Source organism: Palaemon carinicauda, chromosome 19, assembly GCF_036898095.1.
Source record: "Palaemon carinicauda isolate YSFRI2023 chromosome 19, ASM3689809v2, whole genome shotgun sequence".
In the NCBI taxonomy this organism is placed as follows: domain Eukaryota; kingdom Metazoa; phylum Arthropoda; class Malacostraca; order Decapoda; family Palaemonidae; genus Palaemon; species Palaemon carinicauda.
The window spans coordinates 16779287-16806204 of NC_090743.1; the positions used below are offsets into that span (position 1 = coordinate 16779287).

The following is a 26918-nucleotide window of genomic DNA, read 5'->3' on the forward strand; positions in this document are numbered from 1 at the left end:
AGGGATAACATAATGAGCTTTTAGAAAATTATTCACGGCACCAGGAGTACCCTGATACTTGCACAGTGAGCTTTACAAAATTATTCGCTATACTTGGAGTACCATGATACCTGCCGTGAAACTTGTCCATAGCGTCGTGAAATAGCCATAATGGCACCCATTACACTTTTATGTTGGGCTCCATAACGCAAACACAATACGTAACACAGCTACAAAGGAAGACGTTCTAAGAAAATTGGGTGTGTCACAAAACTGCCTACATAACTCTCGAGCATACATACATGCCCAAATATGATAAATTTTGTCATATGGTAGGGGAAGGAAGGAGAAGGAGCTTCTGCTTACAAATGAACAAACAGGAGTAATTCCATTCATAGAAAGAAAGTGGAAAGATGGCTTGTGGGCAGGAAGTATAAAGTTGTCGCGTAAAAAGGCCTGTAAAATGTAAATGATGTCGTGGAAGGGGATCACTCCCTTCCAAGCCTCTACTCCTACAAAGTTTGAGATGACTTGTCCCCTGTCGGAACTTCCTCCTCCTGGGAACACGGTTCAGGTCCTTCAGTCCTTGACGGTCCCTCTCTACGAACCTTTATGCCAGGTAACAGATCCATTCCGGATAGAAAGTCTTCCTTCTGTAACCGAAGACGCAATCCAATTGGGGTTTTACCCAGCGAGGAGTCTGTGGCGTTAACTCTAGAGCGACAGCAGCTCCCCCGTGTCAACATTGTTAACCAGTACGTGCAAGGTCAAGAGGAGGGTCGCAAGGATTTCCTTTCTCCCCTGGATCGGAAGGCAATTGAGTTTGCTCTCAATCCAGACCCTCCTCCATCCTATGGCCCAGAGCTCATGTTGTCAGTGGCGTTGCTATGTCCATGGTGTTCAAGGAAACTATTCTGTAGCGCAAGTACAGTACTGCAAATAAGCCTATGGAAGCGTCAATCGACCTTCAGTGCCCACTACCAGCAAAGACGTAACCCACAGGAACACGGAGACACTTTTCCATTGGTCCTGTGGTGGTCACTCAACAAATGGTCTAAAACGCCTCAAGCTCCTTAATGGACAAGTAGCTGAGGGATGAGGTTACCGGGGTTAGTCTGGGGTGAATGAGCTCCTTTCTTCCTTTCACCTTCTTTCCCCCCCCCCCCCCCCCTGGGGAAAACAGCACCGCAAGACCTCAGCATAGCTGACCTCACCTCTCTGCAGGTAAGACTCATTTCCCTCGTGCATCTTTGAGTATTTTACATAATACTTTGTTGGAGGGTATTGGGTAAGTCTTAGAACTCTAGGCTTTTACTCGAGTTCCTACATAAGACAAGCCTCTAGTCTCTCTCGCATGCTTCTGTAGGCCGCTATCAGTGCATTACTTTTATATCGACATTTGATTTTAGCGAAAGTAGGGTTCCTACTACTTCGATCTCGGATTGAAATAGAGAGAACCCCGTGACATAGCCAAGGCCAGTTGGTAGGGCTTCCTCCCTCCAAAGAGTAAGTTGCCCCTATAAATAGCGAAAGGTTTGTATTTGCGCCGAAACAAATAATAATTGTAGAGATAATTTTTTTTTTCTTAGCATACAAACCTGGAGCTATTTATACAAATTGGCCCGCCACCCTGTTGCCCAAGAAGTCCTGCCAGAAGGCATAACTGGTTACCCAGCCAACTGGTATGAGTGTGCAGGGTAGGCCCTTACTAAAATTATCTTTGCTAGTGTTCCTGCTTCACTGAAAAGTAATACTCCTGTAAATAGCTCCAGGTTTGTATGCATGCTAGGAAAAATAAAAATTGTCTCCATTTACTCCAAAATATTGCAGTCCTACAGCTCTCCTCATTTTGTACAGTAATTAGGAGGTTCTTTAAATGCTGGGAAAGCAAAAAGTAGCAAGATATTTTGCACAAGGGGGCGGAGGGGGAGGAGTTGTTGGAGGAGATACTAAACGACCTAGAACCGACTTCGTCAACATAGTCAACCATAGAGAAGCTCGGGACATCAGCATACACTTGGTATATATTCAAAATAAATACGAAATTAAAGATGGAGTACTTACTGAAAAGTGTCACTATTTGTGAAATGTACATTATATTTATATTTGGTAAATATTTGATGATAAATCTTTTTAGTATTTTTTTAAAGAAATTATTTTGAGAATGACTAGTTTTCCTACACTATCACCATCTATTGACCGCTGCCTAAGGATGCCTGACAATTTCCCACCAATGAAAACAGTCATACGCTGCAAAAAAATAGTCATTCTAAGAAAAAAAAAAGTTGCTTTAAAAAAATAAGATTTATTGTCAAGTATTTACCAAATAAAATATACAATTCACAAATAGTGATACTTTTGAGTAATTGCTCCATTTTTAATTTAGTATACATTTTTAGTATACTGTATATCAAATGTCCGCTGACGTCGCAAATTTCTCGTTGATTGACTATGTTGACGATGTCGGTTCCAGGTCGTTTAGTACGTCCTCCACTAACCCCTCCCACCCTTGCGCAACATATCTTGCTATTTTTTGCTCTCCCATCATTTAAAGAACCTCCTGATTACTGTACAAGAAGAAGAGAGCAGCAGGAATGTATAATTTTGGAGTAAATGGAGAGCGTGCTCTTGTAAACAGATACCCAAAATCTTTTGGTATAAACTATCAAATACCTAGAAAACCTTGGAATGATTTATTTTCTTTTGTTAGAGTGGAAGAAATTACAAGCACAAATGTTTACATTCATTACAGTAGCCAGTTTTAAGAAAACATTTAAATGGGTTCAATAAGGCTTCGAAGAATAAAAACTGTAATGTATTAGAAACTAATTAAGCCTTAAATATTTATTCATGAATTCATTACTAAGGCTGAGGCTTTATCTTTAATCCACAGATGCAACCTGAAACCTCAGGTTCCTATCAATGGGCAAGGATGTTAACTCCCCAATATTTAAGTTTCTCCACTGGAAAAGGCTCAAGGTAAATTAACCCTTATCATTATTAGCATTGTATTGATTCTAAAAACCTTTGTTTTGCCATTAAGTTTTCTATCCTTCTTCCTGCATTCAGTGCTTTATTGAAAATATTACTGTACATTGTTTATGTTCTTCCTATCACTCATCTTTTGACACATTTTGTAACCATAAACACAAGAAATTCGCAGTGTTTTTACCCCCATAGGTCATGCTGTCAGTGCACCTCACACAATGTACGGTAGACATTACTACCTGTATAGGGGTTTTAGCAGCTTTCTTTTATGCCTAGCCGTGCATTGTTTATATCCTGCCACTCTACTTCCATTCAGGCTTTCTTTTGCCTTATTGATGCTGAATGGTCCAGTATCAGGCTATAGTGTTGAAATTCACAAATGCATACATCCATCCATTAGTTTTTCAATATTTAACTTAGCCGGTGATTATAATAGCTGCAACTCTGTTGCTCGACAGAAAACTCTAAGGTAAAATTCGCCAGCGATCGCTACACAGGTTGCGGGTGTGCCTAACAGCGCCATCTGTCGTCCAGATACCCAGTACTCAATGTAAACAAAGAACTTAATTTTCTCTCTGTCGAGCTATCGACAAGACGCTCTTATTCGCTGTTGCTAAACTGGAGTTTTTTCACAACTAATTGGTGAAGTACTTTATTCTAGTTTTGAGCTTTCGCTATGCAGGTGTTTTATCTTCATCTTAAATCTTGAACTCGTTTTGGATAGTTTTAATTATGGTGACAAAGAGAGTATGGACTTTCTTTCACTTTTAAATGGCCGACCCTTCCCTTAGACGGAAGTGTGTTTAGGCTTTTAGTAAATATCTTATCACGTTATAGATTTTCCTCTATATATTTTATATCTCTCCGCCTTTATTAGGCCTCTTCGATTAACTTTCCATTTATTATAAACATATAAAAATAAATTTTAAACCGAAGTTAATCAACGTTGAGCCCTTTATATCGTAATTAGCTTTTAAGAGCTAAGGATTTAAAACTTTTTAAATGTAATATTTTATGAAAGAATTTCTTTGATAGTCTTCGTACTGTTTTCAAAGATGAACTAACGTTTAGTTTTTTTATGCTACGCAGTTGTTGACGTTCAGGACGTTCAACATGCGCTCTATCGTTACGATAGAGAGAGAGTGTATCACGGTTTCACTTTGCAGTAAGAGTAAATCGATTCTGACGTTTTGTTCATTCTTTCTTAGCTTAAATGTTTTAAATTCTAATTTAAAGGAACTTTTTATTTGAAAAACCCTTCAGTTTTTTCCTTTAGTCAAATAACATGTTTTTTTGACGAAATATAATTGGGCTCTTCTCTTAGGCGCGAAATCAAGAGAGAAAGAGAGAGAGAGATAGAGACGGAGGGAGAGAGAGAAGAGAAAACGTTCCGTTCAAGCGGGTAACGTTGTTCTCGTGTTACTCGCGTCCCTACGGGGAGGAAGGATAAAACGTTTTTAGGTTTGTATTCTCGTCCCCAGGCTATGTGCGGTGAGAGATTGAAAACGTAGTTATATGAACTAGTCTATAGTCTCTTTCCCAGCCACTGATTTTTTTTTTATCTTAAAATATGTTTTCTGTTTTTTGCTGGTATTAATGAGCTTGCATTATACGACTGATTTCGCAATTACTAACTTTTAATGAAGGGTAGAATTGCGTGTTTCAGGTAGAAATAAGTGCAAAACAGAAAATCGAAGTGATAAAGTGATATGCGCAAAGTGTTACAGTGTTGCGTCCGAGGCACAAAGTGTTACAGTGTTGCGTCCGAGGGTTCGTCTGTTCGTGCCTGTCGTTCACCTAGTCCGGGACCTCTTACATGCTCCCAAGCCCAGGGGAGAAGTAATGTCAAACGACTTATGGGTTCGAGAGGCCTTGACCAACGAACAGACGTTTTCCCTCTATGGTATCGGGTGTATCTTACCAAGATCTCCCCTACCATAAGACGAGAGACGTTGTTTCTCCTCGTCATCCGAAGGCTTTTCGCATAAGAAACCTGTCACAAGGTTTCGAAGCCCTTAAGCGAAAGTCAGTCCTTTCAGGACAGGTCCAGCGTCCTGGTTACAACCATTAGGACAGCTCTGACCCTATGCAGTCATCGGATAACTGCTCGCCGCCTAATAAAAGCGTAACACAGACTCAGAGAGTCTTTTTTTGTAGGCAAAGTGTTGCGGTCACAGACGCTACCCTCGTCTCTTACCACAACCATTTCCGTTGATCCTTAATGGGTTGTATGGCAAGACATGCAGTATATGCTTGCCTCCCTTATGGAAGACTATTCTACCGATTAGTCCGTTGAGTCTAGCCGTTTATCTCATCGATATCCTGGCTTTCAGCCAACCTAACGTTCCTTTGTGCTTACTGTTGACGTTGGCGTAGCTTAGTCACGTCAGTCAGGTTGTTTAGAACCACACTCGATGCGGTCTCGTGTGGTTTTTCAGCCGCATTTGGACGTTAGGCCACTTGCTGATGCTCCTGTTGACGTTCAAGACGTTCACTAACAATCGGAGTTGACTTGTTTTGACGCTGTGCGTCAACCTCCGCATTCTAGAGTTGTTTTGACTGCTCAGTCTAGGCAGTCAAAGCAGTCTCGAGTGGACGCTGTGCGTCCTCACGCACCTGTTGTGGTTGACAGTTCAGTTGTTGACAGTTCACAGACTGTCAAGCAGTTACATGACGTTGCGTTCTGGTCCGTTACTAATGCACCAGTGAGTGTGGACTCTGCTTGTAAAGCATTGCCACCACGGTAGGTCTCTCCCTTGCTTGAGACTCAGCTTTTATCGGACAAGGTTTCTGTAGATGAGGAAGTTGCTGTTCTCCCTCCTACTGATATTCCCTTGAGGACTCTGTCAGATGGAGAGGAGCCTAAAGCTGCTTAGCCTCCTATGGACTTTAATTAAATCATGATTTTTTTTTAAGGATCTTTGTCCGGATTTTTTTGTAACTGCTGCTCCTCGTTCGCCTAAACGTCAGAGCATACACTAGGCCTAGCTACTTCGAAGCCGTTGTTTTTAAGCTAGTGCTCTCTCGCTCTCCTAGAGAGCGTTACGTTGGCTAGGCGACTGGTTGGCTAGGCGACTGGTTTTTCACCAGGAGGAGTTTGGGGGATACAGCCTTTGCTTTCCCTTCTTTTAAACTGGTTTATAGAGCGAGAGTCTGATATGACACGAGAGAAGTTCTCGGCTTGGGAGTTCATGCCTCTGCCCAGATAGACTTCTCAATTTCGTAGACTCTCCCTGGCGCCTGGCCAGGAGACGCTCCAATTTGTTTACAGGTCAACTTCACAGCTGTTTTCGAGCCTTTGAAGTTTTGCTGTACAATTATGTCACGCATAACAAGGCTTTCAGGGATGGTAAACGGTACCGCCTCAGTCGCTAACCCCGTCTGTTGCCACACCTGCTCCCGTAGACCCTAAATGGGCTTTGCTGCAAGACATGCAGTCCAAGCTTGCGTCCTTGATAGAGGACTTGAATGCGGAGAAGAACCTTCTGGCCAACAACCTTCCAACCGGTCGGTTGTGCGCCCTGTTGACGCTGAGGTAACCTACTTGCGTCTGCCAGTTGAGGTGGTTCCTCCACCGATGCGACCCAGTGTGGGTTGCCAGCCGCACGTTGACGTTAAGCGACGCTCGGAGGTGGTTGTTGACGTTCAGGACGTTCAACAACCAGCAGAGGTGACTTGTTTTGACGCAGTGCGTCAACCTCAGCAACCCGGTAGGGTGTTGACTGCACAACCCAGACGGTCTAGACAGTCTCGGGTTGACGCTGTGCTTCCTCGCGCACCCATGGTTGTTGACAGTTCACAGACTGTGCAGCAGTTCCATGATATTGCGTCCGGCTCCGTCACGCATCCACCAGTGCGACCGGACTCAGCGAGCCAGACGTTGCCCACTCCGTTGCCGTTTCCTCATCAGTTTTCGGATGAGGAACCCTCTGATGAGGACGTTGCTGAACAACAAGACGATCAGCCTCCAGAATAGATCAAGCCCTGCTATCCATCCAGAAGATGCTGAAGAAGGAACGCTGCTCAGTCAGGCTGTGGATGAGTCTGGTAGGGACGCTGTCATCCGTGAAACAATTTGTGTCACTAGGAAGACTACACCTCCGTCCTCTTCAATACCATCTAGCTTTTCACTGGAAAAAGGACAAGACGCTAGAAGCGGTCTCGATCCCGGTTTCCGAAAAGATAAAGTCTTGTCTGACTTGGTGGAAGGACAATATCAACCTAAGAGAGGGTCTTCCCCTGGCTGTTCAGACTCCCAACCACGTTCTCTTCTCGGACGTATCGGACGTAGGCTGGGGTGCGACATTAGACGGTCGGGAATGCTCGGGAATATGGAACTCGAGTCAAGGGACAATGCATATCAACTGCAAGGAGCTACTGGCAGTACATCTGGCCTTGAAAAGCTTCAGGTCTCTCCTTCAAGGCAAAGTGGTGGAGGTGAACTCGGACAACACCACGGCTTTGGCGTACATCTCCAAGCAAGGAGGGACCTACTCTCTGACGTTGTACGAGATCGCAAGGGACCTCCTCACCTGGTCAAAAGGTCTAAACATATCACTAGTAACGAGGTTCATCCAAGGCAACTTGAATGACATGGCAGATTGTCTCAGTCGGAAGGGACAAATAATTCCAACAGAATGGACCCTCCACAAGGATGTATGCAAGAGACTTTGGGCCACCTGGGGCCAGCCAACCATAGATCTCTTCGCAACCTCGTTGACCAAGAGGCTCCCAATCTATTGCTCACCAATCCCGGACCCAGCAGCAGTTCATATAGATGCCTTTCTCCTAGATTGGTCACATCTAGAGCTATATGCATTCCCTCCGTTCAAGATTGTCAACAAGGTACTGCAGAAGTTCGCCTCTCACGAAGGGACAAGGTTGACGCTAGTTGCTCCCCTCTGGCCCGCGAGAGAATGGTTCACCGAGGTACTTCGATGGCTAGTAGACGTTCCCAGAACACTTCCCCTAAGGGTGGACCTTCTACGTCAGCCACACGTAAAGAAGGTACACCAAGGCCTCCACGCTCTTCGTCTGACTGCCTTCAGACTATCGAAAGACTCTCGAGAGCTAGAGGCTTTTCGAAGGAGGCAGCCAGAGCGATTGCTAGATCAAGGAGAACATCCACCCTTAGAGTCTACCAATCGAAGTGGAAAATCTTCCGAAACTGGTGCAAGTCAGTATCCGTATCCTCGACCAGTACCTCTGTAACTCAAATAGCTGACTTCCTCTTATATCTGAGGAAAGAACGATCTCTTTCAGCTCCCACTATCAAGGGTTACAGAAGCATGTTGGCATCAGTCTGCCGTCACAGAGGCTTAGATCTTTCCAACAATAAAGATCTACAGGATCTCCTTAAGTCTTTTGAGACCACGAAGGAGCGTCGTTTGGTTACACCTGGTTGGAATTTAGACGTGGTACTAAGATTCCTTATGTCAGACAGGTTCGAGCCGCTACAATCAGCCTCCCTGAAAGATCTCACCTTAAAGACTCTTTTCCTGGTAGGCTTAGCCACAGCTAAAAGAGTCAGTGAGATTCATGCCTTCAGCAAGAACATCGGATTCTCATCTGAAACGGCTACATGTTCTCTACAACTTGGTTTTCTAGCCAAAAACGAGCTGCCTTCTCGACCTTGGCCAAAATCGTTCGATATTCCAAGCTTATCGAATATGGTTGGAAATGAACTAGAAAGAGTCTTATGCCCTGTAAGAGCTCTTAAGTTCTATTTAAAACAAACTAAACCTTTACGAGGCCCGTCTGAAGCTTTATGGTGTTCAGTTAAGAAACCATCTTTGCCTATGTCAAAGAATGCTTTATCCTATTTTATCAGACTGTTAATACGAGAAGCTCATTCCCATCTGAGTGAGGAAGACCAAGCTTTGCTGAAGGTAAGGACAGACGAAGTTAGAGCTGTCGCAACTTCCGTGGCCTTTAAACAAAATAGATCTCTGCGAAGTATAATGGACGCAACATATTGGAGAAGCAAGTCAGTGTTCGCGTCTTTTTATCTTAAGGATGTCCAGTCTCTTTACGAGGACTGCTACACTCTGGGACCATTCGTAGCAGCGAGTGCAGTAGTGGGTGAGGGCTCAACCACTACAATTCCCTAATTCCATAACCTTTTTAATCTTTCTCTTGAAATGTTTTTATTGTTGTTTTTGGGTTGTCCGGAATGCTAAGAAGCCTTTCGCATCCTGGTTGATTTGGCGGGTGGTCAGAGTCATTTCTTGAGAAGCGCCTAGATTAGAGGTTTTGATGAGGTCCTGTTGTATGGGTTGCAACCCTTGATACTTCAGATCCTAGGGGTCGATCAGCATCCTGAGAGGATCGCGAGGCTCCGTAAGGAAGACGTACTTAAAAAGGCAGAGTAATTGTTCAAGTCGACTTCCTTACCAGGTACCTATTTGTTTTGTTTTTGTTATTTTGATAACTTCTAAAATGAAATAAAAATTCTTAGCTCATAATAATGTAAACATATAGTGCTGGTCTCTACCCACCCCCCTGGGTGTGAATCAGCTATTATAATCACCGGCTAAGTTAAATATTGAAAAATGTTATTTTGATAATAAAATAAATTTTTTAATATACTTACCCGGTGATTATAAATTAAAGGACCCTCCCTTCCTCCCCAATAGAGACGCAGTGGAGCGAGGAGAAAATTGAGTTCTTTGTTTACATTGAGTACTGGGTATCTGGACGACAGATGGCGCTGTTAGGCACACCCGCAACCTGTGTAGCGATCGCTGGCGAATTTTACCTTAGAGTTTTCTGTCGAGCAACATAGTTGCAGCTATTATAATCACCGGGTAAGTATATTCAAAAAATTTTTTATTATCAAAATAACATTTTTAGTATAATTGGTTTGTCTGACTTGTAGTATCCCGGTGGCAAAAGTTTATAAACAGGTTTGGTACAGCAGAATAGCATCAACATAAGAGGCCATACTCTCACATATACCATTGCAGGGATTGAATCTGTCTATACTTAGCATGTTTAAGCTTTATTCTTTTACCTAATTTCACCAATTCTATGGATGTTATGGATTGAGTAATGTAGATAAATCTCAAATGCTTGATCTTGGGTTGAAGTGCACTGGTGGACCAAGAGCGGAATGGTCTCACAGGACCAATTGCTGCAGGGTATATACATCTTGCATCTAATCCACAGTAGACTGTTAAAGCACATCAACCTAGTTATGAATTTTAGTGGGTAATGTACATTTCTTAGTCATATAAAATTGTTTTAGATTGTACATCATTTTTAGAAAATACACTATACTGTATTTTCTTTTCAACTATTATAATACACCTTTAGTGGGATCATGAATAAGTTTAATGTTTGGGTTCATTTCCTGTTTTCCCTCATAAGCTGCACGTCGAACTTCCTCTTGATGGATTAGGTCTTCATTGGAGTTTTGTTGACAGCTACAGAATAAAAAAGTTTGAATTCTGTGTTAAATTACATAATTTAAAACAAGATATAATGACACTTTAATTTACTCAGTAAAACTAGGTGCAGTAAATGTAATTTATCTAAAGGGAGTTAAAACATTTAGAATAAATATATCATTGTCCTAAATCAAAACGTATATACAGTACTGTACTTGTGAATATTTAAAGCAGTGAATATTTAAAGCAGATTATGCAGAATAGAATAAATATATCATTGTCCTAAATCAAAACGTATATACAGTACTGTACTTGTGAATATTTAAAGCAGATTATGCAGAACATTTTTTTTTCAGTTAACAGAAAATTTCAATAATAAAAAAATTTAAAGTAGCTTACATTCTTGAGCTCATATGATGACTGCTGTTTAACAGATGTCTACAATAATAACAGATACTTGCACCACATGAGCATGTAACTTGGTTGCAACCAGCTTGTTTAATAAAACGTTTCTTGCATTGTGGGCATTCTCTGCAAAACATAGGAAAAAAAAAAGAATTTATTATGGTTGATGGTTTTAGAATTGTCTCACACAATCAGCCAATGTCTTGAATCTTAGTTCTCCCTTTCACGGTTCTCAGAATATTTTTTTTGGGGGGGTGGGGTAATACAACCAAGCCCCTGTAATGTTAAGAATTACTAGGTCCTTTTAATCAAATCCCCCCCCCTCCCTCCTAGCACATTTTTAACCAATTCACACCTATTTAAGATCATATAAATTAAAAGCATGATCGCTCACTTTTCTTGTTATTTTCTCCCAAGTGTAGAAATAACGTAAAACACATTAAACACCCCAAACAAAATCCCTACCTGATCATTGCCTCAGACATTTTGTTTTCAAGTGTCTTTCGTGCTTCTTTCTCAACATCCTTTTCAACCTCATTGCACCGTAAGGGAATGTGATTTTCTTCTTTACATGACCTGTGATAGAATCCAGAAAATAAATATCTGTGCAAGTACATGAAGTTACTCAAAAAGAAAATTCTAGTACAAAAGAAAAGTTCCAAGTTTGAGCAGACAAGTAGGAAACTCGACAAACATTGTGCTCCAAACACTAGCAATTATATTTGTTCTGTAACTGAAATACAAACCACACTATTTACATGGAGGGTAATTACTTCGGCGTAGCTGAATGACGAGCCATAAGAATTTTAACGAGGGTTTACTACCCCACCGCTAGTTAGCGGGGGGGGGTTACTTTGCTACCCCTCCCCCCTCACATACACAGTGAGAGCTGCACTTTGCTTTTGGCTCGGAGAGACGTCAGACCTGTCTGCGCTCTCCTCCGTTTTTGAGTGCCATAATTTGTTTTGCTTTTTCTTTCAGTGTGTGTTTGAAGTTGGCCTCTACTCTTTCATCATGCCTACGTGCCCTGGACAAGCCGGCCGCCCTTGTGGTACCTTTATGTCGGCCTTGGACACCGATCCTCACTCCTTATGCCCTCAGTGTGATAGGACTAACGTATGTATTGAGTGTAGTAGGGAGTGGTCTACCTCCCAGTGGGAGAGGTTTGCCCAGCGCCGCAAGATGAAGGCTAAAAGGGATATTTCTCCTTCAGAGGCTTCTTTGAAGAGAGAAAATTCCAAGACTTCTTCCGTAGCCCTTTCCTCCTCCGAAGCTCCCACTCGAGCGGTCTGTCCCGAGAGGCCGGTGAGTGGTAGCGTAGACCGTATTGCTGTTGACCGATCCCGGGGTGCGGGAGAGGTAGTTGCCTCCCATAGCGAGGCAGCTGCCCCTCCTCCCCCGGAGGAGGATTTAAATATTGATTTGTCTGTTAATAACAATGATTTATTACAGCTTTTGGCTTTCTTGGGGCTTCAGGGTTTGCACTCCAGGGAAGCCCTGTTTGACATGATCAAACTGGGTGCAGCTGTTAAACAATCGCCGACGACAACAGGGATAGATCCTCTGTCGGTCATGTACGTTGTTGTAACAGAGGCATCGAGTGGTTCTGCTCAAACTCCTGTGCCTGTTGTTGCTGAGGTAGCTGAAGGCTTAGGTTCTCCTTCCAAACATCCTTCGAGGGAGGAACCAAGTCCTACGGTCTCTTCTGCCGGTGATTCTCCCCCCCGGGGGAGTTCACTAACAGAGACTCCTCTGCGGAGGCCCTACGAAGGTCAGAGTTCTGATCCAACGGGCCCTCGTGGGCGTATAAGGCGGAAGGCTCGTCCTCCCCTTCGCCGTAGAGGCCGTCCTTCTCCTCACAAGGGAGTTAGGGGGTGCCTCTTCGGCTTGTCTTCCTCGCAGTCCTCTGCGGAGGAGACAACTCGCCGATCACCGTTACTGCCAGCTACCACCTTAGACCTCTCCAGGGATCGTTCGCGATCCCCGTCGGATAATGGTCGTCCTTCGGGACTTTGTATCCAGTCACCCTCCAGACATGCTGTCCTGCCATCTCCTTTTAAGGATGATGCGCGCTGCGTGCCATCTAAACCTGTCATTGCGCAGGCACCGGGCCCTTCGGGGCAAAAGGGTAATGAGCGCAAAACTGCGCACCAGGTTATACCTGCACACCCTTCTGCTGTTGCCGCTGATCCTGATTTAGCGCCACAGCGCTCACCTGCGCGCCAGGGTTCCCCTGCGCACCCACAACCTTCGCTGCGCCCATCAGCAGTTCCTGAAATAGCGCTCCCGCGCCCACCTGCGCACACGCGCCCGGCAGTTCCTGATAAACGCGTGGTCCAAGAGGCACCTAAGTTAACGCACAGGTGCTCACAGGTGTCTCTAGACCCCCAACACTTATATTACTAAGAGTAATGCGCGCCAACCTCGCGTTGTTCCTGTTATAGCGCAAACGCGCTCACCAACACACCAGCGCGCTTCTACATCACAGCGCGCAGTCCAGGAGGTTCCCAAGATAGCGCATGGGCGCTCACGGGTTCCCCTGGACTCTGCTAACTGCGCACAATGTTTCAGTAGCGCGCGAGGTTCTAGCTGCGCGCCCAACCCAACAGCGCACACTTACACGGTCAGTTCCTGCTGCGCGCGCATCGCAACAGCGCACACCTGTGCGCCCACGATCTCCTGCACGCCCGGCGATCTCACGATTACCTAAGACACCTGCACATGATGCTCGCACGGCTATCTCACTATCGCCTGAGGCAACTGCACAATCTGCGCACCTCTCGTCTGCGCCCCAACCCGCGGACTCGCCCTCGTGCTATCACCAGGCTGCGCAATCACGCCCATGCCCGGTCGTGACAGGCACGCGCCAGCATGCTACAGCGCACTCGCGCTCAACAGTAGCCCATCAGCCCACTGCGCGCCCTCACATCCAGCCTTCTACCCCGCCTCATAAGATAGCTCCTGTGCGCCACACGCCCTCACCATCTCCTACGCGCGCGCGCGTGCGGCCTCAACTTCGCACGCCCACGCCCTCAACCTCGCACGCCCACGCCCTCAACCTCGCACGCCCACGCCTTCAACCTCGCACGCCCACGCCTAAGCTTGTGCGCGAATATCCTGCTGCGCATGATTCATTTACACGCGATTCAGAACAGGGCTTTTCACGCGATCACCAGCGTGATTAGCGCAGCGATCGCCAACGCGATCACGCCCGAGTTACATCACGGGCGGCTAGGTCATCATCGCGCTCCCCTCCCCCGCAAGCGCAGAACAGCGTGCGCGCCGGAGGAGGGGAGTTTCCGGACAGGTCTAAGGACCTTTCTTCTTCCTTCATTGCAGATTCTCAACAGGCAAACCCTTATGTGTCGACTCCTCCAAGGGATCGAACGATCCCCTTCCCTCCAGAGGGAGTATCTGACAGCGCGACTGTCAGCCAGCAGGCCTGGTTTGGTACCATTGTCAGAGTGCTTATGCAGGCAATGAAGCCTGTGCTTTCTGACTTGGGTCACAAATCAGTGGCAACTTCCTCCCCCCTGAAGAGGAGAGGAGTCCCAGACGTGGTAACTTCTCCAAGGACTATCCTGTCTCCTTGCAAGTCCTTACGTAAGGCTCCTAACCCACCTCAGACTTTCTCTCCCTCCTCTGCGGATGAGTATTACCCATCCTCAGGAGAGCCGGAAGATCCGGTCCGTTCCCCCATCGCACCAATGGGGGAAACTCCGTCGCTTCCTGAGAAGTCTCCTCGTATAGAGGTGGCGAAGGCCTTACATCCTTCATTGCTGGAGTCCTGCATCCCCCTAGGAGGGAGCCGAAGGACTCGAAGACTGTTCCCAAGTCTTCCGCAAGGACCCGACAGGAACCAGATAGACCTTTGGAGTCTCCCCAGGAAGAGCCTCTGGGGACGGGAGACTTCGCTGCCAGTCCGTCAGGAGTAGAGCACCAGGAGTCAGACCATGCGTTCTGGCAAGTCCTGACCCTCATGAGGAACCTCAATGGGATTCCAGACCCAGAGATTCCTCCTCGTGAAGGGAAAGATACGGTCCTGGACCGAATCTAAGGCACCCAGAAACCCTCTAGGGCCAGTGCAGCTTTGCCCTGGTCTCAGGGGATGAAGAGAGCCAGAGACAAGGTCGAGGGCCAGCTCTCTGAGCTTGCCTCCAATAGATCCAGTGCCAGTAACAAGCTCCTCCCTCCCTCCTCGAGTACATCAGAGGAGGTACTTTGAAATCCTAGAGGAGACTTGTTTGAGCCTTCCAGTACACCATTCGGTGGAAGAACTCACTGGGGGAATCCCTCTTGAGACACACTCAAACCGGCAAGTGTCCTATTCTGCAACTGAGATCCTAAGCCAGGAGAAAGTTACGAAGTGTGCCATGCAGGAAACTTCGTGGCTGGACATCTGGCTGGGATCTCTGGACATCCTGGTACGTTCTGAGGACCTGTCCAAAGAAGGCATCCTGGTACGTTCTGAGGACCTGTCCAAAGAAAGTACCAGGAAGGGACTGGTGACATTGTTACTCTCAGGCACGTGAACCATCGAGTTTCTGGCCCATCAAGTCTCGAGCTTGTGGGCCAACATGATTCTCAAGCGTCGGGACGCAGTGGCTGAGAGGTTCCACCAGAAGGTCCCCAGTTCTGAGGTTAGCAGGCTCAGACACTCTTCCGTTCTTGGTAAGAACTTGTTTGAGCCAAATAACGTGGAGCTAGCCGCTGAGAGGTGGAGGAAGTCCAATCAGGATTCCCTCATCCACAAGGCCCTGACATCGAGGCCTTCCAAACCTCCAGCAGCCCCGTCCAGCTAAGGACACTAGGAAGACAACGGCAGCAAAGCAGAATGTGTCTAAGCAATTTCCTGCCAAGGGCAGAAGGGGCAAGAAGTCCTCCAGGGGAGGAGGTAAAAATCTTAAAGTGAACGACCGAGGCCGTAAACGCTAGGATTGGCAGTCCCCTGCATGTCCACCAGTGGGGGGATGCCTACAAAGTTGCGCGATAAGGTGGCTGCAACTCGGGGCAGATACCTGGACGATGTGAGTAATCGGTCAGGGTTATCGCGTCCCGTTTATCTCATGTCTACCCCGTTTATCTCATGTCTACCTCCCCTGACAGCGAATCCAGTGTCATTGAGCTCCCTTACTATGGGATCGGTAAAGGGACAGGCCCTCCGGGCAGAAGTCCAGACCATGTTGAAGAAGAACGCTCTCCAAGAGGTTGTGGACGGGTCCCCAGGCTTCTACAGTCAACTCTTTCTTGTGAGAAAGGCGTCTGGAGGCTGGAGACCAGTCATCGACCTCTCGACACTGAACGGGTTTGTCAAACAGACTCCGTTCAGTATGGAGACGGCAGACATGGTCAGGCTTACAGTGAGACCACAAGACTTCATGCGCACACTGGACCTGAAGGACGCGTACTTCCAGATCCCACTCCACCCGTCTTCAAGGAAGTACTTAAGATTTTGCCTAGACGACAAGATCTACCAGTTCAAGGTGCTGTGCTTCAGTCTCTCCACAGCACCCCAAGTGTTCACCAAGGTGTTCACCCTGATTTCATCATGGGCTCACAGGATCGGCATCCGTCTCCTCCGTTATCTGGACAACTGGCTGATCCTAGCAGACTCGAAGGCAACCCTTCTTCGCCACCAAGACAAGCTTCTCGAACTTTGCCAAGATCTAGGGATCATTGTAAACCTCGAGAAGTCCTCTCTGCAGCCCTCTCAAAGACTGGTATACCTAGGCATGGTCATAGACACCAATCTCCACAAAGCCTTCCCATCAGACGACAGGATAGCAAGGCTGAGGAAGGTCGCGAGACCTTTCCTCACACGAGAAGAACTTCCAACCGAAACGTGGTTACGTTTCCTCGGCTATCTCTCTTCCCTGGCCCGTCTGATTCCCAACAGTCGCCTCAGAATGAGATCTCTCCAGTGGCGACTCTAGTCGCGGTGGAATCAAGGACACGATTCCCCGGACACCCTGATCCCTATGGGACAACCGGAACAGACAATCTCCAGTGGTGGGTGGCAGACGAGAACCTACGAAAGGGAGTGGATCTTCTCATCCTCCCCCCGGGACTTGATGTTGTTTTCGGATGCATCAAAGAAAGGGTGGGGGTCCCACGTTCTGAACCACAGGACCTCAGGCCCGTGGTCAGAATCAGAAAAGTACCTTCACATAAACCTGCTAGAAATGAAGCCCGTGTTCCTGGCACTTCAGAAGTTCCACCAAGTCCTGGCGGGCCACTCTGTGGTAGTGATGAGCGCCAATACCACAGTGGTGGCTTATATCAACAAGCAGGGAGATACCTTTTCAGAACAGCTATCCCATCTTGCAGTAGAGACACTGAGATGGTCCGAAGTCCACTCGATCACACTAGCAGCTCGCTTCATTCCAGGCAAAAGGAATGTGCTCACCGACAGTCTGAGCTGAGCAATACAGATAGTGAGTACTGAGTGGTCTTTGGATCCTCAAGTAGCCAACAAAGTCCTTACTTTGTGGGGTTCCCCGACTGTGGACCTGTTCGCTACAGCGCTGAACTACAAGCTCCCCCTGTACTGCTCCCCAGTCCCGGATCCCAAGGCTCTCTGGCAAGTTGCCTTCCAACAACGGTGGGACAACATCGATGTGTACGCCTTTCCCCCGTTCTGTCTGATGAGGAGAGTACTCAACAAGACCAGAATATCGGTCAACCTGTCAATGACCCTCATAGCTCCGCTATGGCATACTCAGAATGGTTCCTGGACCTTCTGCAACTCCTTACGGAGCCTCCAAGGGAACTCCCTCCACGTCACGAGCTACTCAAACAACCACATGCCAACATCTTCCACAAAGCCGTAGCTTCGCTTTGACTTCACACCTGGAGACTATCCAGCATCTCCTCAAAGAGAGAGGATTTTCGCAACAAGTTGCGAACAGGATGTCTGGACACCTGCACAAGTCATCCGCAGGGGTCTACCAGGCGAAGTGGCGAGTTTTCTGTGGTCGGTGTCGTGGAAGGGGTATCTCTCCACTCGATGCCACTATTCCAGCAATAGCGGAGTGCCTCGTGTATTTGCGGGAGGAAATGCACCTTTCAGTTTCAGCAGTGAAAGGCTATTGCTCAGCCTTAAGTCCATTCCTTCAGGCTCAAAGGAATGGACATTTCTTCCTCGCTGGAACTTTCTTTTCTCATATGAAGCTATGAACTTACCTGCCCTCAGTCGGAAGTGAGACCCCCTCCTTGGAACGTGGTTCGAGTTCTCAGGTCTCTAAAGAGTCCTCCCTACGAACCACAATGCCAGGCTTCAGATCGCCACCTTACTTGGAAGACAGTGTTCCTGCTAGCTTTGGCCTCGGCCAAGCGAGTCAGCGAACTACATGGTCTCTCATACGACATCGCCCATTCAAGGGGATGGGGGGGAGGTAACGTTCAGGTTCGTCCCTGAGTTTGTTGCCAAGACTCAGAACCCGGGAGTGCCGGACCCTCGGTTCGACTCTTTCCAGGTTTCGAGTCTCCGTTCTGTAACAGATGACCCAGACCATCTCCTACTTTGCCCAGTAAGGAGTCTGAGGTTGTATCTTAAGAGAGCAGCTGCAGTTCGTCCCCAGGTTCAAGTCTTGTTCGTGAGCACTGGGAAAACGAAGAGAAGGGTCACCAGGAATTCCATCTCAGCCTGGATCCGCAAGGTAATACACCTGGCCTTGAATCCTGACCCTTCTCCGTCACGTCGCCCTAGAGCGCACGATGTCAGGGGCATAGCTTCGTCCCTGGCCTTCAAGAAGAATTATTCAGTGACGCAGGTCCTGCAAGCTGGGGTGTGGAAGCGTCAGACCACCTTCACAGCCCACTACTTGCAAGACGTGACCCACAGGAGGCTCGATACGTTTTCTGTCGGCCCTGTGGTGGCTGCACAACAGCTGGTCTAAACCTCAGACTCCTTAATGGACAAGTAGCAGAAGGTTGAGGGCATTGTTACCCGGTTTTAGTCTGCATGAATGAAAAGGTATGTCTGGCCCTTATTCTTTTCTTCATCCTCTCCTTTTAGTCTGCATGAATGAAAAGGTATGTCTGGCCCTTATTCTTTTCTTCATCCTCTCCTCCCTTGGAGAAAGCAGCCTTCTGGGTTCTCTCCACAGCTGACCTCAAACCACTGCAGGGAAATCATGCTTCCTTGTGTTCCTAGTATTAAGTGTAATACTGTCATGTCCCCATACCCTGACGAGGTGGTATTGGGAGAGTCCTAGCCTAGATTTCCATTTGAGGAACTCCAGGTCAACTTCCTAGGACGAGTCACTTTTCACCTTCGCACACACCTTACGTAGGCCGCAGCAGTTTCACAGCTGCTAGCGAGGAGCAGGGACTCTCTATTGTCTGAGTACGTAGACACTCGAATATGGAGTCCCAGGGCAAGCCAAAGCCAGTATGGTAGGGACTTACCACCCTTCCTAAGGGTTAAGTCACCCCACCTCTAACCAAAGTGGAGCACTCATTGTGTGTGTGAGGGGGGAGGGGTAGCAAGCTACCCCTCCCTACCCCCCTGCTAACTAGCAGTGGGGTAGTAAACCCTCGTTAAAATTCTTATGGCTCGTCATTCAGCTACGCCGAGGTAATTACCCCCCATGTAAATAGCTAAGGTTTGTATAGTTAGGAAAAATACAAATTTTCTACGAATTTGTCATATTTGGTTGTTATAATATCTGAAATGATAAAAATCACTATCAGATATAATAACAATCATTAATTAATCACTTTCTGATATAATACTGTAATAATCATTGATCAATCACTATCATATATATTTTAAGAATCATTAATCAATCACTATCAGATATAATGTTTATCATCAATATGAAAAACTCGAAGGTGCAACCTTAACAGAAAAAAGATAATTACTGTAAGGAAAGAATACCAGTACAGAAAAAGGAGATCCAGTAATATACAACGAAAGTGAATATTACATCAGAGAGAGCACTCCAGTATGTAAAAGGAAATTGAATGAAGGGGAAGAAATCCAATATAGAAAAAGAAAACCTTGAAAAAAATATAAAATTGTGAAAAGAAAAATAATAATAAAAAATTAGTTTGTTCCTAAATAGAATATTTATATAAGAGCCAAATATACCAGATAAATAAGATGATCTAGGAAATGAAACTTATCAACTCTGGCAATATAAACCACTTGCATCATGTTTGAACTTCAGTGGTTAATTCAATTCTACAACAATATTTGACCAGGAGGATTTAAAGTTTCTAGAATATAGTGTAGTAATGAAGCTTTAGCAAGAAAAGGCAATATCACTCATATCAAGGCAAGATCTAGTATTGTACTGTGGTGAAAGTGTTGTCTGAAGACCTGAAAATCAAATATTGCCAGTTACGAAAAGACTCAAGACAACGTGCATACTGAGCTAACTGAACAACAGTGCCTGTCTAGATCATGGATAGGGAATTAAATAACCTAGGGTTTAATGTAGCAATTCAAGATAAGAGTTCACTGTTGAAGATCAAACAGAACAATATTCATAACCATACCGAATAAAAATTTCCTTAGGATAGATAGGTCCCCAAAAATTTTATACAACTTAGCAAATAAGGTAAAAAAAAAAGAATTTTGCTATGAATAGATCATGAAAGACCAACAATCAAGAGGAGGGTCTATTATCTCCCTGTATCTTAGCCATAATGCTTAGAATATAATCAGATATCATATTACCTAAGTTTGAATTATAGTAGAGGGAACACAAAAGTAAAGCCTAGGATTTGTGAAATGATATTAAAGTAATTTATCTAGAAATATGACAAATTTGGAGGTCATTTGTATTTTTCCTAACGATATAAACCTGTAGCTGTTTATAGGAGTACTACTTTCGAGCCATTAGACTTTAGCAAGAGTTAATCACCCATACTACTAGTTAGCAGGGAGTGGGGGGCTAGTAGCTACCCCTCTCACTCACACACCTGTGACTGTACTTCACTTTGCTTGGAGGTGGACTTCAAGGGGGATGGGGATTGCAGGCAAATCTGTATAAATAGCTACAGGTAGGAAAAATACAAATTACCGGTACTTCCAAATTTGTCATTTGTTCCATAACTGGAATACAAACCTACACTATTTATAGGGGTTGACTCGCCCATTAGGAGGGGAACGTCCCTGCGTATCTGGCTTTTTGGCTTTTGCCCAAGGATTTTCTTTTGTGTGTTAGAACATACCACTCTACACCTCACTACAACTTTGCTATGCATGGGCATTTGCGTATTACACAAGTTTGTGTGTTTATGATATTAGTAATGTGGCTGTCAAGGTAAGAGTTCTTCCAAGTCATGGAAATCGTCCGGGGTCACCAAGACATTCCCAATACCACCTCTCCAGGTAGGCCTATGGGGACGTAACAGTTTTAACAATACCATGTTACACAAGGGAACGATGCTTTACCTACAGTTGGTTGAGGTCAGCTGTGCAGAGCACCCTGGATGCTGATTTCCCCAAGAGGGAAGGATGAAGAAAAGAAAGAGCCTGTCATTCTTGTTATTATTAATTAGTCCTTCACTCAGACTAAAATCAGGTAACCAATGCCCTCAACCTCCTGCTACTTGTCCATCAAGGAGTTTGAGGTGTTCAACCAGTTGTTGTGCAACCACCACAGAAATGATAGAGAATGTATCAAGTCTCCTGTGAGTTACGTCTTGCAGATAATGAGTGGTGAAGGTCATATGACGGTAGTTACGTCTTGCAGGTAATGGGTGGTGAAGGTCATATGACGGTAGTTACGTCTTGCAGGTAATGGGTGGTGAAGGTCATATGACGGTTCCACACGCCCGCTAGTAGAACCTGCACCACAGAGTAGTTTCGTTTGAACGCCATGGACGTAGCAATGCCCCCGATGTCGTTTGTTCTGGGTCAAACTGTCAGGAGAAACTGGATTCAATGCAAGGTCAATGACCTTGTGAATCCAGGCAGAGATGGTGCTCTTCATGAGCCGCCTCTTTCCATTGATCTGGGTCATTGGTAATGTTGCGAAGAACTCCCAGACCGAAGGGTCTGGATTCTGGGATCTGAGCTGCCAAAAAGTAGGTCAAGCATTACTTGGACCATCATCGTGAATGAGACATTAAGGGTGTCCCATGGGGTTCACAGACTCTCTTGGTAGAAGCCAAAAATGAGCGGGGGACCTGTCAGCAAGGTCAGGAGACCTCTGCTATTTGGGGTCCTAGAACAAGGTGTCCTTTACGTCTAGGGGTCCGTCGCCTCAAAACTCTGTATGAGGGGCAATGCCGATGTTGTGAAAGGTTAATTCCTTCAGGTCTGAATGCGAGGCTCAAGGACTAGCGGTGCCTTTCCTTGTCGAGTCCAAGAGACGCTTTCCTCCTGAAGGTAACCAAGGAATGCTCCTAATGCTGGCATAGTGGTATCGAGGGGAGGGATACCCCTTCTATATCAACTTACAGTCCACCTAGCCTGGATTGGCTGAAGCCAAAGATCGATCCAGGTTTCCAGACATTCTCTTTGCCACCTGTTGCAGGAGAGACACCTTGAGAGAGGAGGAGTTGGATAGTCTCCAGGCGTGAAGATGCTACTTTGTGGAAGATGTTCACGTGGCTGATTGGAGTCGCTGAGGGAGTTCTCTCGAGTTGCAGATGAGCCGACTTAGCATGAAGAGTCTGTTGGGCAAGATAAATCTTGCTGGTGGGACGAGTCTGCTGGGCAAGACGAATTAATTTTCTTCTGGATAATGAAGGTCCTCCTGGTCCTCTGCTATAAAAGAAACCTAGTCCCATCACAGGTGAACACTTGCTGTTGCATTTATGACGGAATCCACGAACCTTTAAAATTGCAAAACTAATATTGCATGTGTTATCTTCACTTTGGAGCTCACAGCCTCACCATATGGTATAAAAATACTGATGCCTATTCTTCTCAGAAGTTCTTGAATTGGTCACCTCTCTCCTTTGATTGTTTCTTTTTCTTTGTCTACTGACGTACGTGACTCTTTTTCAATAAAGTCAGCATACAAACACTTTCCTCTTTCAAAAATGTTCCCAGGTATTGTAGCTCCTGTTAATGACTTTTCAATGATCCACATGTGAAGCAAGGTTTTAACGTGACAGTAGCTAAAGCATATAGCCATTGTTTCGTCAATGTCAGCACCCATTTCATGTCACCAAATGCTTTGATTTCTTCTTTCTTCTTTAGGATTGTTTAATGTGGATATTGTACAACTACATTTTTTTTATTTTTGTCCGTCACATGTGTACCTTTATTATGCTTACTGATAATTTATTTCACCTGTAACATAATCATCTCCTCTCCTTTTTTCTTGATCATCTGAGGGGCCATTGTCTGGTTGCTGCACTTCCTTACCTTCATGGTAAACAGAAGTGATCACAATTCTCTTCATGATCATACTGTCACAGCTTTGTAAAAGAACGCTGCTAAATGCATAACGTGATGCTGGTATGGTATTGCAGAGGAAATGAAAGAGTTGAAGTTTTGAGGCCTAGGGGGAATGCAAGAAAAGGCAAAATAATCACATGAACACTGCATGGGGGGGAGTATGGGTGCTATGTTACTCTTTATAGTGTAGTGCATGCTAGAATTGCTAGTATTTTTCCACAAAATGTAAATATGGAGGAAAATTCTACTGTATAATATGCAAGAAATGTAGAGCACTGTTCCGTCGTGCAATGAAAGCTAAACGCCAGTCTAGAGCATCTTTGGTGTCCTCCATTAACAGTAGAAGACCACCATCTTGTGTGTGGAGGAAAGTATTAAAGATAGCAGGCTATAAGTCTAATGCCTCGTCTTTCAGCTTCACCGAAAGTAATATCCTTAGAAATAGCGCAGGTTGTTATTTCAGTTACGTAACACTTAATGTTTTGAGTTATTGTATTCTTAAATTTAAAAACTGGCTTAAATGCAATTTAGTCTGTGATATTCTCGTATATTTCTATTTTTGGGCTCTCTTGACCGCCTCATTTTTCTTCTTTGTCTGCATCTTCTCCCACTTTTATGTGGGGGTCGATGATTTTTCACTCAGTTAATCAGGTTTTAATTTGACACCTGTCAAATATGATATCCTTATTGCATATGAATTTTCTCCTCAGTCATATTAGGTTTTAATTGACTAAAGCTATTGTGCTCTCTTGAGCTATCAGCTACAATAGCTTTAGTCAATTAAAACTTTAATGACTGGGGAGAAAATTCATACGCAATAAGGATATCATAATTGACAGGTGCCAAATTACAACCTGATTAACTGAGTGAAAAATCATTTGCAATAAGGATACCATACTTGTCACACTGAAGTTGATTAACTGTGTGAAGTCTTATGCAATAACGATAATATAAAGAATATGTCTCTTAATGAAACCTGATCAAGTGAAAATTCTTAAACAGTACAGTTAGGTTATCATAACGATATATCAAGAGAATTTGAAACTTGAAATAAGCAAAACTAAGAAAATACTAATACGAGGGCTCATTTCTGTAAATTAAAATTTTTCAAAATATTGTTTACCTGCAAGAGTCTTTCATGCACTTAGGATTCATACACATAAAGACTTTGTCTTCTTGATTTGTCACTATGGCTTTGTAGTTGCAAAATGGACATGACTCTAAATTTTCTATTTTAGCTGCAGACACCTCTTCATACTGCCGTTGTTCATAAGCCCTGGCTAGGTCAGATTTGTCCATGACTTTTCTGAGAATCTTGAATGAAAATTCTGCACTACAGTCACTGTCCATGCATTTAAAAGTTGACCGTCCTTGCTCTAGTTCTGCTTTTGTGTACCTGGGGGAGGGGGAACTCGTGATAAATAGTCTGAAAGTAATGCAAGACTTGAGGTTGAAAGTTGTACCCAGCAGCTGCCATACTAAATCAAGTGGAAAGTGTTAATTTCTCCAACCAAAGTGTACGAGTACCTAAATGACCTTAAAACAAATTTTATATTAGGTATCAAAATTATCCTCATCTCAGTCTTGGTAAAATCTAATAATAATGCAAGAAGTTTCAATAACTTACTTTTTAATACACTGCAGACAATAGATGTGTTCATTTTCCATAGAATTACAGAATCCCATTTCTGTAGATATTAGATCCTCCAAACATATTGAACATTTGATGAAAAAGGGACTTGGTACCTATAAGAGGAGACCAAGTTTCAGTTAACACCAAGTAAAAGGATAAATTTTGCATTGGGGCACTCAATAAATATGAAAGGTGTCTTGAACTGTAAGATTTGGATGCTGCTTAAGTGACAGTAGGGATTGTGTTGAACAAAATCATGGACATTTTTTAAACTGGTATATCCATCTACTCCTACTTCTAATAGACATAGCTGTTTAGAGTAAAAATAAATCCTGTTTTCAAAAGCATATTTTTTTTAATACTGCTCTGCACAATCATTATTTGTCTTCCATGGAATGTAAACCCAGCCATACAACTGGCACTGTTAAAAATTAGGCACTCAATGCATTTCTAGACTATATAACACTTTACTTTCACAGACTCCCTGATAAGAGTGAGGGGAATGGATGAAGTCACTACTACTGGAATTAATGTTTATTGAAAATGTCTTAAGGACTGTAAAAGAATAACTTAATCACTGCATCTCCATTAATCACGAATTGCCTGTAAGGCTCTTTAGGTAGGCCAAAGGAAAAACATGCAAAAAGAATTGCATAGTAATGAGACATTCCTCTGGTAGAGAAGGGTGTGGCACATATTCCAAGAAGAGGATCTGACATGAGAGGCAATGTAGTCCTCTAAAGGAAGTTGGAAATGGCTTGTAGATTGGCAAAAAGTTTACTAGACAATTTCCAGTAGTACAGTATAATGTATTATGGTACCCATAAAACTCAGTGTCAGTACTGTAATAAAAGATGATAATTTTAAGGGATATGACCTTATGAATATGGTATCTCGATGAAGTCACTAGCAGCAGGGTGAGGTTTAAGGCGATAGACAAGATATCTTTTCAGTTTCTACTCCTGATGCCTGGCGGGGTAATCTTGCTTGAATGAGTAAGGACCGGCATGGGTCAATTGCCTTAGTTAGACAGACACTGTGCATCACAAGGAACTGGCTATCCTTTGAAGTATCTAGCTAATGAATCCTCTATGGATATAGTCGGTCAATGGAAAGAGAAAGTGACAGAATGGATCCCCAGTCCAAGGAGTAGGTTGGTGTGGTGCTAAGAATCTCTGATTATAAATACTAAAGAAAGAAATTTTATAATTGAAATGTTAGAACCATGAATCGGATGGGGAAGTTGCAACAAGTGGAGAATGAATTTATGAAATATAGTTTGGATATCTTAGCCCTAAGTGAAACACACTGTAAGGGGATTGGTAAGGAAATCTTATATCAAGGCAATTTATATGTATATTCAAGAAGATCAGATGGCGTTGGAAGAGAGGGGTTGGGAATGATGATGACACCAAGAGCAAAATAGGCATTAACGGAGTGGAGAGCTGTAAATAGTACATTGTTACTTGCAAAGTTTACATCAAAGCAGTGAAATATGAGTGTTATATTTTGCTATGGACCAACAAATGATTCCATTGAAGAAAGGAAAGATGGATACTATGAAGAACTGCAGAGTATAATAGATGAGATCCCAGAGAGATATATGAAAATTGTGATTGTTGACCTTATTGCTAAATTTGGAAGGAATAATCAAATATAGAGAATGTGATGGGTGTTGAGGATCTTAAGAGAGGATGCAAATGAAAATGGAGAGCACATTTTTTAAGCTTTTAGTTCAATAAACAATGTTGTTATTGGGAGTATTCTTTTTCCAGCACAAGGACATCCACAAATATACTATACTACATGGATTTCACCTTGTGGCAGTTACGAAAATTAAGAAGATCACATACCCTTTAATAAAGAGAGAATGATTACAGAAAATTGAAAGCACCCAACAGAAATGCTATTCATGAATGGTTATAGCTAGCCATTGGCTTCTTGGCAACAGGTAATAACTCCATGAAGATTTATTAATCTTTCTATCCCTCAAATACCACACATGGGACCTGTTATCGCACCGTCTGGTACAGTAAAGGCAAATTCATCCTAAGTAATAAATGAGTGTGTTAAGTAATAGATGAAAGTGTGTATCTTTTGTAATAGATGAAAGTTGGGAACTTGAAATGTAAGACACTTGCACCTTAAGCAGAGAGCTAAG

The 26918-nt window shown here is 44.3% G+C and overlaps 1 protein-coding gene and 1 long non-coding RNA gene across 5 annotated transcripts in view; one reads left to right on the forward strand and one right to left on the reverse strand.

Moving 5' to 3' along the window:
* Positions 1–2667: 2667 nt before the first annotated feature.
* The window catches only part of LOC137658475 (uncharacterized), a 71959-nt gene continuing 47708 nt past the window's right edge, over positions 2668–26918 (forward strand). The window contains exon 1 of the long non-coding RNA XR_011047335.1: positions 2668–2958. This is a non-coding gene — a long non-coding RNA (uncharacterized lncRNA). The remainder of the gene's footprint in view (positions 2959–26918) is intronic.
* Positions 9819–26918, reverse strand: part of LOC137658472 (uncharacterized) — a 40098-nt gene continuing 22998 nt past the window's right edge. For 3 of the 4 annotated variants that reach the window (XM_068393214.1, XM_068393212.1, XM_068393213.1), the window contains exons 4-8: positions 24752–24870; positions 24248–24520; positions 11226–11336; positions 10755–10886; positions 9819–10391 (exon numbers count right to left, since the gene is read on the reverse strand). In XM_068393214.1, coding sequence (XP_068249315.1) covers positions 10265–10391; positions 10755–10886; positions 11226–11336; positions 24248–24520; positions 24752–24870 — 762 coding nt within the window. In that variant the 3' untranslated portion in view covers positions 9819–10264. The remainder of the gene's footprint in view (positions 10392–10754; positions 10887–11225; positions 11337–24247; positions 24521–24751; positions 24871–26918) is intronic. The other variant, XM_068393216.1, reaches the window with a different exon arrangement.